This window comes from Misgurnus anguillicaudatus, chromosome 4 (assembly GCF_027580225.2).
Source record: "Misgurnus anguillicaudatus chromosome 4, ASM2758022v2, whole genome shotgun sequence".
Classification (NCBI taxonomy): domain Eukaryota; kingdom Metazoa; phylum Chordata; class Actinopteri; order Cypriniformes; family Cobitidae; genus Misgurnus; species Misgurnus anguillicaudatus.
Genome location: NC_073340.2, coordinates 6,158,736 through 6,170,807, shown reverse-complemented (window position 1 = coordinate 6,170,807; position 12,072 = coordinate 6,158,736). Strand labels below are relative to the sequence as shown.

General features: G+C 34.2%; 2 protein-coding genes across 2 annotated transcripts in view; both read left to right on the top strand.

Annotated features, from left to right (window-relative positions):
* The window catches only part of lmf1 (lipase maturation factor 1), a 55,551-nt gene extending 51,958 nt beyond the window's left edge, over window positions 1-3,593 (top strand). The window contains exon 11 of the mRNA XM_055175836.2: window positions 2,643-3,593. Coding sequence (XP_055031811.2) covers window positions 2,643-2,817 — 175 coding nt within the window. The 3' untranslated portion in view covers window positions 2,818-3,593. The remainder of the gene's footprint in view (window positions 1-2,642) is intronic.
* A 4,954-nt stretch (window positions 3,594-8,547) lies between these two features.
* Window positions 8,548-11,864, top strand: LOC141363680 (ras-related protein Rab-26-like). The gene is made up of 2 exons (XM_073866584.1): window positions 8,548-9,152; window positions 11,724-11,864. Exons 1-2 carry the CDS (start codon window positions 8,982-8,984, stop codon window positions 11,844-11,846), a joined length of 294 nt encoding a protein of 97 aa, XP_073722685.1. The 5' UTR covers window positions 8,548-8,981; the 3' UTR covers window positions 11,847-11,864.
* The last annotated feature ends 208 nt before the right edge of the window (window positions 11,865-12,072 follow it).

Sequence of the window (12,072 nt, the reverse complement as noted above, 5' to 3'; positions counted from 1 at the left end):
GGACCCAAAATGTTTCTTCTATCTATGGCATCACTGTGAAGAACCTTTTTTTAAGAGTGTATATTTGTGTTATACTTTATAAATAACTACATGTATGAATAACTTTTGATGAATAAAATAATGAAAATTCTAAGTTGTAACCCAACATTGATTTTGATATTTTCCGACTTTCCTTTCTTTTAAATTTTGTCATCAGATCGTAGTTGTTTTTGAATTATGTATCACGTCCCTTTAATGACAGGCACAATTAAACAAAATAATATTTTTATATTATTTAAAAGTAATAAAAAGATACACTAAAATTGTTTATATAGGTAGCTGTATACTGTACATTTCTTACCAAAAGAGCCCACTTGTACAATATTACAAATTGCATGTAATAACCTTATAGCAAATTTGTTGCTTGGACAGAAAAATGGACAAGTGTTTCTTTACATGGGTAGGTGTCTGTGAACATACTGCACTAGATATATAAAACATGAACATTAAAATGATCTGATAAGTAAGATATAGAAAAGGTCTTTCTCACAAAACCACTGAAATGCAGTATGACTCTGTAAAGATTTTAATGATAAGACAAAATTGATGATAACTAACATAATTGTGTTCTCTACCTTGCACAAAGAAAAACATAGGAATGAATTATTTTTGTATTTTATTGCTTTATCTGCTGTAATTCTCATTACTATAACACAGTCTGCTATGTTATGTTATGAGTGCATTATATTGTAATTTTAACAACATGAAATTCTGAAAACAATAATTGGATGTTCTAGTTAGTAGATATTCTCAAGTGACAAAAAATGTGAAAAAAATAATTTACAGAATATCTACATATAATACAAATAAAAAAATAGTGGAAGGAAGAAGTGTCCATGATTTTTGTTCTAATTCTCTAATTTTGTTCTAATTCTCCTGTTTACACATACACACAGATATTTACATTGTTTGATTTTGTTTGAAGAAACACATCTGCTGGTATTTTAGTAATAGCTTATCAGATTACTTTATATTTTTCTAGTGAAAAGATTAATTTTCTCTTGTCATGCTGTTTATACTACTTTTTGATTCTCATTACATATACAGGTAGTTTTCAAAAAATGGTACATTTATAATTTTCTATAAAATATAGTTAATTAAATGTCTCATTATGTATGCTTAATATAAACATACTTAGGCATCATGGGTTCTCTTATTTTAGCAAAACGTGCTGTTAAAACATGGTGTTAACAGTTTGAAATGGTTACGGTAAAAGGACTTTTTAAAAGAAATTCAGCAAAAATGTGTAAAATTGTCAGTAAAAGGTTAAAGGATTAGTCCATTTTCTTAAAAGAAAAATCCAGATAATTTACTCACCACCATGTCATCCAAAATGTTGATGTCTTTCTTTGTTCAGTCGAGAAGAAATTATGTTTTTTGAAGAAAACATTGCAGAATTTTTCTCATTTGAATGAACTTTAATAGAGCCCAACATTTAATACTTAACTCAACACTTAACAGTTTTTTTCAACGGAGTTTCAAAGGACTATAAATGATCCTAAACGAGGCATAAGGGTCTTATCTAGCAAAACACGAAAAATAAAATATATACACTTTTAAACCACAACTTCTCATTTAGATCCTGTCGTGATGCGCCAGCGTGACCTCACGCAATACGTCATGACTTCAAGAGGTCACAGAGGACGAACACGAAACTCCGCCCCAGTGTTTACAAGTGTGTTGAAAGAGGACCGTTCCAATGTTGTTGTATGTCAACTGATACTAATTAATGTCTTTGTGTCAGTTTATTGTTTACAATGGTCCGCAAATGTGCGTTTTATATATGTAACACATGACCTCCCTACGTCACTACGCATTTACGTTAGGTCGTGCTGGACCGGACCTAAACGAAAAGTTGTGGTTTAAAAGTGCATATTTTTTATTTTTCTTGTCAAAAATGACAATCGTTTCGCTAGATAAGACCCTTATGCCTCGTTTGGGATTGTTTATAGTCCTTTGAAACTCCGTTGAAAAAAACTGTTAAGTGTTGAGTTAAGTGTTGGGCTCCATTAAAGTCCTTTAAAATGAGAAAAATCCTGCAATGTTTTCCTCAAAAAATATAATTTCTTCTCGACTGAACAAAGAAAGACATCAACATTTTGGATGACATGGTGGTGAGTAAATTATCTGGATTTTTTTTTTTAAGAAAATGGACTATTCCTTTAAAGATTAATGCCTTGAAACATATCTGACAATGATAAATGATATCTGACTGATAAGTGATAATGAAACAAAAATATTTTTTTTATTATATAAATAATGTTTACCATCCTGAAACCAAGATTTCTCGAGAACCACCCAGAAATGTATTATCTTTATTATGTAGATTTTTTAAATAATAGTGTTAATATTGTTTAATATTTTAAATGTATCTATATATCCATATGTTAAAAATCATATTCAAGACTATAGCTCCCTCTTGTGGTTCCTTCAGTTAAACTACTGAAACAGTTTTAAATGCAGTGCAGTGTACTGTATGTGTACTTAAATGTGCACAAATGTTCCTCTAGGTTATTTTAATTTAAAAATATATTTTGCCAGTTTTTCCAGAAGTGTGTATGAGTTTAAAACACCCTGCTGACTTGATTTATTTATTGTTTCAGGTGGATACGAGGGGAGCATTTCAGATATAAATTCACTCGGCCTGGTAGTTCTGGTGCCGCCCAGGGGAAATGGTGGGTCAGGAAGCGCATTGGGCCCTACTTCCCCCCTGTAACCCTGGAGAACCTCAGGGGCTATTTTAAATCCAGAGATTGGCCATTTCCAGACCGCTATTAAGCCATCACACCGGACTGAAGAGTACAGGACATCTCGGACGCCGGATGATTTTCCACGCGTTGTGTCCGCACACTGAAGTTTATTCTACTTTGCCTGTAAACTGTGCCAAAGACGATCTGTTACATAAGGGAATTTTTTTTAAAGTCTGTTTGAGGAATAATGATGTGGTGAATGTGTGTCACTAGTCAAGGACTGTTTCAAGTCTGCCAACAAAAAATCCTAGTTTTAGCATCAATATGATTTTCTGAATAACTAATGCAATACAGTATATAGTGTAAATGCTTTGAAGTAATACTCAATAAGTAAATTCGTGGCAATCTGTTACCTGAATGTAATTTTAGAATGTAAAGACAAAGAATGAAATCATTCCAATTCAGTAAATGCCTTGCGAAAACATGCATTGTACACAATTTATGATGGAAAACCACATTTTGAATCACTGATGAGCAAAAAATGTCTTCTTTTCAATTAAACAGATGAGAAGAGGACACTCAAAGTTTTATTTTTTGTTCCTATAGGGGTCTGAGACCCCAACCATGTTTCAAACACTCAGTGGCTCTAGATTATTTCCATAATGTCTATGGTGATGTAATTTAATCAACTGCTAATGAGCAACGTCTTGTGATGCCATCCCAAAAAGGGAAAAATCTCACGGTCTCGCTAATATCTTTTTTCTATCTTTTTCTCTTCTGTTCTTTAAAAAAACAACAACTTTGCTTTGTATACTGTGTTGGGGTTAATGAGACTAAATACATTTTTATAGTGTACTGTAGTAACACTCGACTCGGCTAACCAGTGGCATGAATTTTGGAAAGCATGTAATGCAATGTCTCTATCTTTAGATGATACATTAAAATATTTGAAGAGTTTTGTTGCAAAACGAGATAACCACCGTTTTTTTTTAATTGTTCAGAAATCTCGTTTTTTGGTTGTGCATTCATATTAACTTCAATTCAACTGCAGTTGGTTTGTTTTGATTTAAACCTTCATAACTTAAAAAATACAGCTAAGTAGCACCATAAAAGAAAATAATAACATGATAACATAATAATAAACATGTTTTGACAAAAATGTTAAAAAATGGATTTATCTCGTTTTGCAACGAAACTCTTCAAATACAGTTATATGTCTGATACAGTATTATTTAACTCACACGGTCAGAAAAAAGGTACAAAAGCTGTCACTGAGACGGTTTCCCTTTAACAGGTCCAAGTAAGGTATTATTTAGGTACATACTGTTTATGTACCATTTAGATAGCAATATGCACCCTTAAGGTAAATATTGATGTAGGGTTTTTTTTTTAAAGGTACGACAGTGTTTGTACCTTTATATCTGAGAGTGCATTAGAAAGAAAAATCAAAGGTGATATGTCTTCATTGATCTCTTAAAGACATCGACAAGATTAAATGGAGGACAAATGGAAACTCTTGCTCCCTTGCATCTTAGATAAAAATCACAGGTGAGAATAAAACTCACAAATTTTCACAAATGTTTCTAGTCAACGATGTCACAAACTCAGCTCAGATTTGGCAAGTCTGCAATTAAAACTCAATCTTATTGAAGATTTCTATATAAACTTAAATATTTCTCATTAAATTAAAGTTATTTTACCTTTAACAACCCACAAGTCCATACTTTACATGTTTTAACAATTGTCTCATTTGTTTTTCTCGTAACACTTTACAATAAGGTTGCATTTGTTAACCATTAGTTAATAGCTAACAGGAAATATCAATGAATAATACATCTATAGTGTTTATTAATCTTAATTTGTGTTAATTTCAGCGTTCACTAATACATTTATAAAATTAAGCCTTGTATCTGTTAACATGAATAAATGCACCATGCCCTACATGAATAACTATTAACATTAACTAACATTAACAAGAATTAATACATGCTTAAAACGATATTGTTCATTGTTTTTTCATATTAGTTACATGTTAGCAGTGTTTGGGGTAACACATTACAAGTAACGTGCATTATGTAATAATATTACTTTTCTGAAGTAACTAATAAAGTAACACATTTTCTTTTTAAATGTACACGTTAATATTTGAGTTACTTTTTCAAAAAAGTTACTTTTTAGTTTCATTATTTTGATAAAAAATAATGTACTGAATTAAACTAAACATAGTCACATTATACTCTATGCGTACACGCCTGGGTGGAAACAGTTTGAGTCAAAAACTGAGATGGCAGGCCAGAGCTTGACATTTTCGTCATGAAATATGTGATTTCTGAACTTTTCAGTCATAAAAACACCTGCAAGGCCTGAAAGAGATCAAGCCTCAGCCAAGAAAAGTAATGCAAAAGTAACTAAAAAGTAACGTAAGCATTACTTTCCATGAAAAGAAAGAAACACAATTAGTTACTTTTTTTGGGAGTAACTTAATATTGTAATGCATTACTTTTAAAAGTAACTTTCCCCAACACTGCATGTTAGTACTAATACAGCCTTATTGTAAAGTGTTGCTTTTACTTTTATTTGTAAGCTATTTGAGAAGAGATTTATTCCTGTTCAATTTTTTGATTACTTGATCACACAAAAATGTGCACTATCCTCAAACACATTTTAGCTATGTAAAAATTCATGCTATGTAATGGACTTTAATTGCACGAAAAGTTAAAAGTGCATCATAGAGTCTATTTGGCCAGATTTAAGCCATTAATAAACAACTGCTCTTGCAATATAATAAAAATTAACTTAAGGCTGCATCTCTAATGCTTCTACTTTATTTAGCAGCAGATCTTCAGTACATGTGCAATAACAAAATCTGTTCTTAACTTGCAGAGAGTGTAATGAACCAAAGTTGGCACTGCTGTGTCCACAGACGTAAGACAGACCAATCAACGAAACCCTGACCTGCTCGAAACTGAGCTTTCAAAGATTTCCAAGACATCTGTTTCCAGTCATTATCGCTTCTCGTGTCAGTTAAGCTGTTATACTGGACAGATCCTTTATTTACACCAACGAAGAAAGGAATGACTCAAGACAAGCAATTATATTTGAATATGACAGTGTGAAGAAAAATCATATTACTTGTTTGAGAGGTTGGTTTAAGTTTGATACACATGTTGGACCGAGCCTGAGAAAGGAAGACATCAATTAGAATGTAACTATAGCAACTGATCCAAGTGACAGGTGTAGGCTAAAAATGACCTTTGTGGGATAGTCATTTACTTCAATGCATGACAGTACCAGATGGGGAAAGAAAAAAATCTTAAGCCTGCAGAGTCCATACTGGCAAATTTTATTCAAGGAAATATAAATAGACATTCTTGTTAAGATTGAAACAAATGAGAGCTTTCTTTAGACCTGTCCTGTTCTCATCTATGTGAGTCACCCGTAGCCGTATACTGTACATGAAGCTTATGTAAGGGTCTATGATAAAAATGTTAAACTGGTCTCACATTGTCCTCGCTTGGAACATGACTCATATATTTACGTAGTCTCGCACAGCCAGACTATTCACTATGTGCATAAATACTGGTCTATTTATTCTGGTCAAGAAAAGCATGCATAGACGGGAATGATTTGTCTGACCAACATGAAATGTGACTTATTCACAAATTTGACAATTTGTTGCCGTCCACTCTGCACTTTATGTAACATGTTTTATTTGAGCCCTGCTCTGGACCAGATGAATGCTTTGCAGGTTTTAAGCATCAATATGGAAATGCTGATACTTCTGCAAAATTTTACCATGGCAACCATGTTTCTGTCAAAGTTACAAGTAGTTACCATAGCTACTACAAGTACTATGGTAGGGGGAGAGCAGGGGCGAAAGTCCCATTTTCAGAAAAATGTAATTTTAAAAGATAATGTTATAAACAGAGATATATTTTTGCTGTGGTCAATAACTCACAAGTGTGCTCTATCAATCCCAGGTAGAATTTTGAACAAATGAAAAACAACTTCATTATAATTTCACTTTGAACATAAGTAGCGCATTGTTACTTTTGACCCTTTCATCTGGCACGAAAGTAACACATAGGTAGGTCAAAAGTAACACAACAGAACAAGATAGATTTTTGTGTTACACTTGTTTTTAGTAAATATACATGACTCTGTTAATGTGTTACTGCAAACATATTTTGTCATTTATCTTTACAAAACATGTAAAATTAAAATTTCAGTTTCATCAAATGTTTCTAAAGCAACCTGACAGTACAAACTTAAATTGTTAAAATAAAACATTTTTCACTATAAAATACACTATAAAAATTAAATAAAATAAGAATAATATACATTTTTATCATAATGCAACACTAAGCAGCGGGACAAAAGAAACAAGTGTTACTTTCGTCTCGACATGAACTCCTGACATTTAAACCTGATTTATTTTTATTTTATTTATAAATTATAAATCATAAAGTTATAAATCACTAAATAAAATTTATCAGTACTTTAACACATGAAACCATAAACACAACATGTTATAAGAAAAGATCGCTTGAATTTACTTATCATGGTCGAAAACAGCTTTCTGGACCGATTTTGTCAGCTCTGTCAAGGGTTGCGTGCTAATGATGCTGTTATAGTTTAAAAAGGAAATGTTATCAGAACTCTGAGAAAACTGCTTTGTTTCTTTCGTCCCACATTACTTTCGCCAAGGATCTCCCCTATATTACAGTACATAGGGGGCCAGTGGGGGCAACAAGCTTGACCCCCCTTGTGGCCCCCCTAAATGTGGGGTGTGAAATTATACACATTTTTTGCGATTATTGTTTTTTACATCCGTAATTAGACAGTGGCACATGGTATTTGGCCTGTTAATGCCTTTACTGCAAAAAAATATTTTCAAGAAAAAAAATTCTTAGTATTTTTGTCTTGTTTTCAGTAAAAATATCAAAAAAGTCTTAAATTAAGATGCTTTATCTTGATCAGCAAAACGACCTGTGAAAATAAGTCTAGTTTATAGACAAAAAATATCAAATGTAAGTGATTTTGTGCATAAAACAAGCATAAGGATCTGCCAATGGGGTAAGCCAATTTTTCTTGAATTTTTCTTGTATTTAGTGTTTAAGAAAAATGTTTAAGATTTTTTTGCTCACCCCATTGGCATATTTTTTGCTTGTTTTATGCACAAACTCACTTAAATGTGATATTATTGGTCTAGGAACTGGACTTATTTTCATGGGTCGTTTTGCTGATCAAGATAAGCATCTTAATTTAAGAATTTTTAGATATTCTTACTGAAAACAAGACAAAAATACTAAGATTTTTTTCCTTCAAAATCATTTTTTGCAGTGCATTGCAGAAAAAGATATGACAAGAATAAGGTCTAAATGTAACTGGCCCCTCTAACAGTCCAACTGGCCCCCAGTTGAAATGGTCTAGATCTGCCACTGGCCTACTACAGTAAAACTACAAACAGGCTATATTAATTTTACATCTATGCACACAGGTCGTGTAACTATATGAGAGAGTTGAGGAAAGTGGGTAAAGTTTAATTTACTGAAGATGCCAGTAGAGAATTGTGAGTGACACATGCTAACCACTGCATGGTTTAAATGCAGTGAAGTAGCTTTGGATAAAGTGTCTGCCAAATGCATATGTAAAAGGTTTTTTAAAAAAAAAAAACTTACACCTAAAGTTTACAGAATAATAATAATTTGGCGTGGTCAAATAGGCATATGGGATACTAAATTACAGCTAACCTTATGCTTTCAAAATGAGACACTGCGCCTTTAAGAAGGGTCTGTATTTCAACAAGTGAATAGTGAGCGCTCGCGCTGCTAGGATGCTGTGGAGAGATGCGCTCTGTGTGCGCGTGGACACTTCGACTGATTGTTGACACGCTTAGTACTACGCTGCTTAGAGGAGAAAAACACTGCAAAATCCAACGAAAAAACATCTATAGGGTATATTTAAAGACGGACCGTGTTTACAGACGTATTTTATTTCCTAAAACAACCGCAAAATTAACGGCTCAGTCAATACGTTAAACGGACCGCCTTCAGGAGCAGTGAAACAGGTGCAGTGCTCGTACGCATTATTTAACGGAACCGAAAGTCATGCGCGCGCTTATTGATGAAAAGTTAATTCACGCGTACTAGTACACAGCATCAACCTGGAAAAGTGAGTCAGATTTGCGCGTCTAACGCTACTAATAAATTACGCACAAGCGTCGCGCCCTAAATCGCATAAGAAAAAACGATGTCGAGGAAAAAAGCTGTCAAGGGAAACGGGAGTTCAAATACACCAAACTCATCTCCTAACAACGATAAAGAGAAGGGGAAGAAAGTCCAGACCCAGTCCAACGGAGTGGTCTACCCCAGCCGACCCTCTCTGAGCAACAGCGGAGAGTTCTATGACATCGCCTTCAAGGTACAGTACGCACGTTTTTGAGTAATCTTTTAGCATTAAAACATACGTATATGCGTTTAAATACTTGGGCTGCAGAACATGAACATAGAACCAGCATTAGTAACGTAGTATAGTCTATACGTTAATTAAAAACGATGAAATGTTATTCCGCTGTCCCATGTGGAGCAGTGTTACGCGCATCGTTTGACTTCAGCCTCTAATTGAACAGCTGTGTCAATAAAGATAAGCGCGAGCCCAGCAGCTGCTTTATCCAGCTCGACACAAGTCTTCTCACTATATAAGCATTCACATGGAAATATTTTTTTCCAAATCACATCATGAGGTGTTTCATGCAACGCTAAGCTGAGATGAAACTCAGATCTGCTGTTCTGTTCTGAAGAATTAGGCAGATATAATTCAACCCAAAATGAATATTTATTTACCCACTGGAGTCTTATGGGTACTTTTATGTTGCTTTATGCCCCATTCAAAGAGCCATGATATTATTAAATATTACTCTAATTGTGTTCAAAGAAGAAAGTGATAATAACAAGCAGTCAATCTGCATAGACCGACTAGCCAGCCACATTACTGCCTAAAGAAAATTTGACTATTTCAAAGTGTGCTCGATTTTTTGGATGTAGGTATAGTCAGATAATGTTTAACAATGTATACATATATTTTTTATTTGATTGGTTCAACTGCCCGCCACCCCGAATTTGATTAAAATACAATTTTTCGTCACGTCATCTGCCAGAGTCTGCGGCTGTAACCGCCAACCGTGCATCTCTAATACCTGTGGAACATTTCTCAACCAGTCAGAATACAGTATTCAACAGACCTGTAGTATAAGGGGCGGTCTTATCCCCTTCTGACATCAAAAGGGGAGCCACATTTCAATGACCTATTTTTTTACATGTTTACAGAGAATGGTTTACCAAAACTAAGATAATGGGTTGTTATTCTTTACATTTTCTAGGTTGCAGTGCTTTCTAGCATTGGGGACCCAACTATAGCACTTAAACATGGAAAAAGTCACGCTATGGCCACTTTAATTTTTTTTTTTTTTTTTTTAATAATGAGGGATGACAGACATTGGAAGATTGCTGCACTAGTAAGAAACATTAAATGTGAATAATAGGAGTGATGTAGAGACCATTTGTGAAGGTATTAAAAAATCCCAAAATAAACTTGTTTCATCCCACACATTGTTAAAAATGTAATGTCATTCTTCCCCAGGTCATAATGTGACAGATGACTTTCATTTAAGTTAGAATACCTGTTAGGTTACCCTAAATTTAAGATCTTAAAGATACAATCTTTCTGTAAAACGCCCCATGTAGCTCAACTTTTAGAAGTGCTAAAGCTGTGGGCTTTGATTGCGAGGGAACACACATGCTGATAAAATGTATAGCTTGAATCTATAGTTATTTTTTAGGTCTCTTCCAGATGCAAAAAAATTGTTGAGTATATTATGAGCTACTTTTTATTTTGGTGTGAACTATTTCTTCAATATATTCATGTTAAAGCTCACATAATACACGCTGTTTCTGCATTTCTGATGTTAATCTGTAGTACCTATAGAGTAGTATTACATCCTTTATATCTCTGAAGAGTCTTTAGTTTAATCAGATTTATAAAAGAAAGATTAGCTTTACCGAATCTTTCTGATAACGTACGAAAAAATGAAGAAGGAGGAGTTACTACCGCGGGAAGAGCGAGTACGAGTCATGCAACACTATACAACACTGTTTTAACTTATGATTCACTACATGTTCGTGTCATTTATATAATATGCACGAGACTATTTCCAACATAAGACAGACGTCTTGCTTACCGCATGCAACTCGTGACCCGGTTGGGAAAATCCAGCGCATCAAACACACACGCAGAACTCCGCTGCTACTCCGGATAATAAACTATATCCATTGTTTTCATAAAGCTGACTTTCTTCTCCTTACATCCAAAAACACACTTCTTCATTCGTGCCATTTTAGAGTTTTGAAATTAAACAAAGCTGTCGCGTGATATGATGTTTGTAAGTTCTAGCGTCTCCCGCTGATTGACAGGTGGGCGGGGTTTTCCAGAGGAAGTGCCCATATAAAGAAGTGATACGTATAGAAACCCCTGAAACATCAGCTGGACCTGTAATCGAGAAAAACTTTCCGAAACTTGTACGAACCATTCGGCACAGAAATACTCTGCAACACACCCAACTGCTTTTTTGACACTTTGTCTACGTTTAGCATGAAGAAACAACTCTATAACTGTGTTAATAAATCAGAATGCTCAAAATACCATTGAACCACCCCTTTAAGAAATCATTCACTGGTGATGTTGACTAAGACAGAGGAACTAAAATGAATTAAAATCTGATTGTCTTGTTTTAATTGAACATTATCTCTTTACAATCAGTTTGTTATTGCCCACTGCTCATTATTGCACGCACTTACATTTTATAGCACTGGCAAAGAGTTGTTGTTTGATTGACATGCTGATAGAAAGATGAGACGTTGTTTGTGTTTTAATAGATTGAGTCTGGAAATACAGAGAGATGATGTGATAGATTGTGTGCTCTCTCTCTTTCTCCAGGTAATGCTGGTTGGTGACTCTGGAGTGGGAAAAACCTGTTTGCTGGTTCGTTTTAAAGATGGAGCATTTCTGGCTGGAAGCTTTATCTCAACAGTCGGTATAGACTTCAGAGTGAGTAGATAATACAAAAAACACATGCATTGAAGATATACACATGCAGGCATCATTGCATTAAACTTCAGAATGAGTTGTTTATTATTTTAGTATTCATACCACAGGCCAGTTGAATGCTTTGTTCTGATTGGCTGAGAAATGTTCCATGGGTGTTGATTATTTTTCTGTAAACCGCACACCTGACCTGTCACAACCGAGGTGTAATGGCTCTCCGCTGCGCGTTGTACCGCATTAC

Excerpts from the sequence above, each read along its gene's own strand:
- LOC141363680 (XM_073866584.1), top strand. The coding sequence starts at position 8,982 with ATGTCGAGGAAAAAAGCTGTCAAGGGAAACGGGAGTTCAAATACACCA. Across the intron at positions 9,153-11,723 it reads TCTATGACATCGCCTTCAAG|GTAATGCTGGTTGGTGACTC; the intron begins GTACAGTACGCA and ends CTCTTTCTCCAG.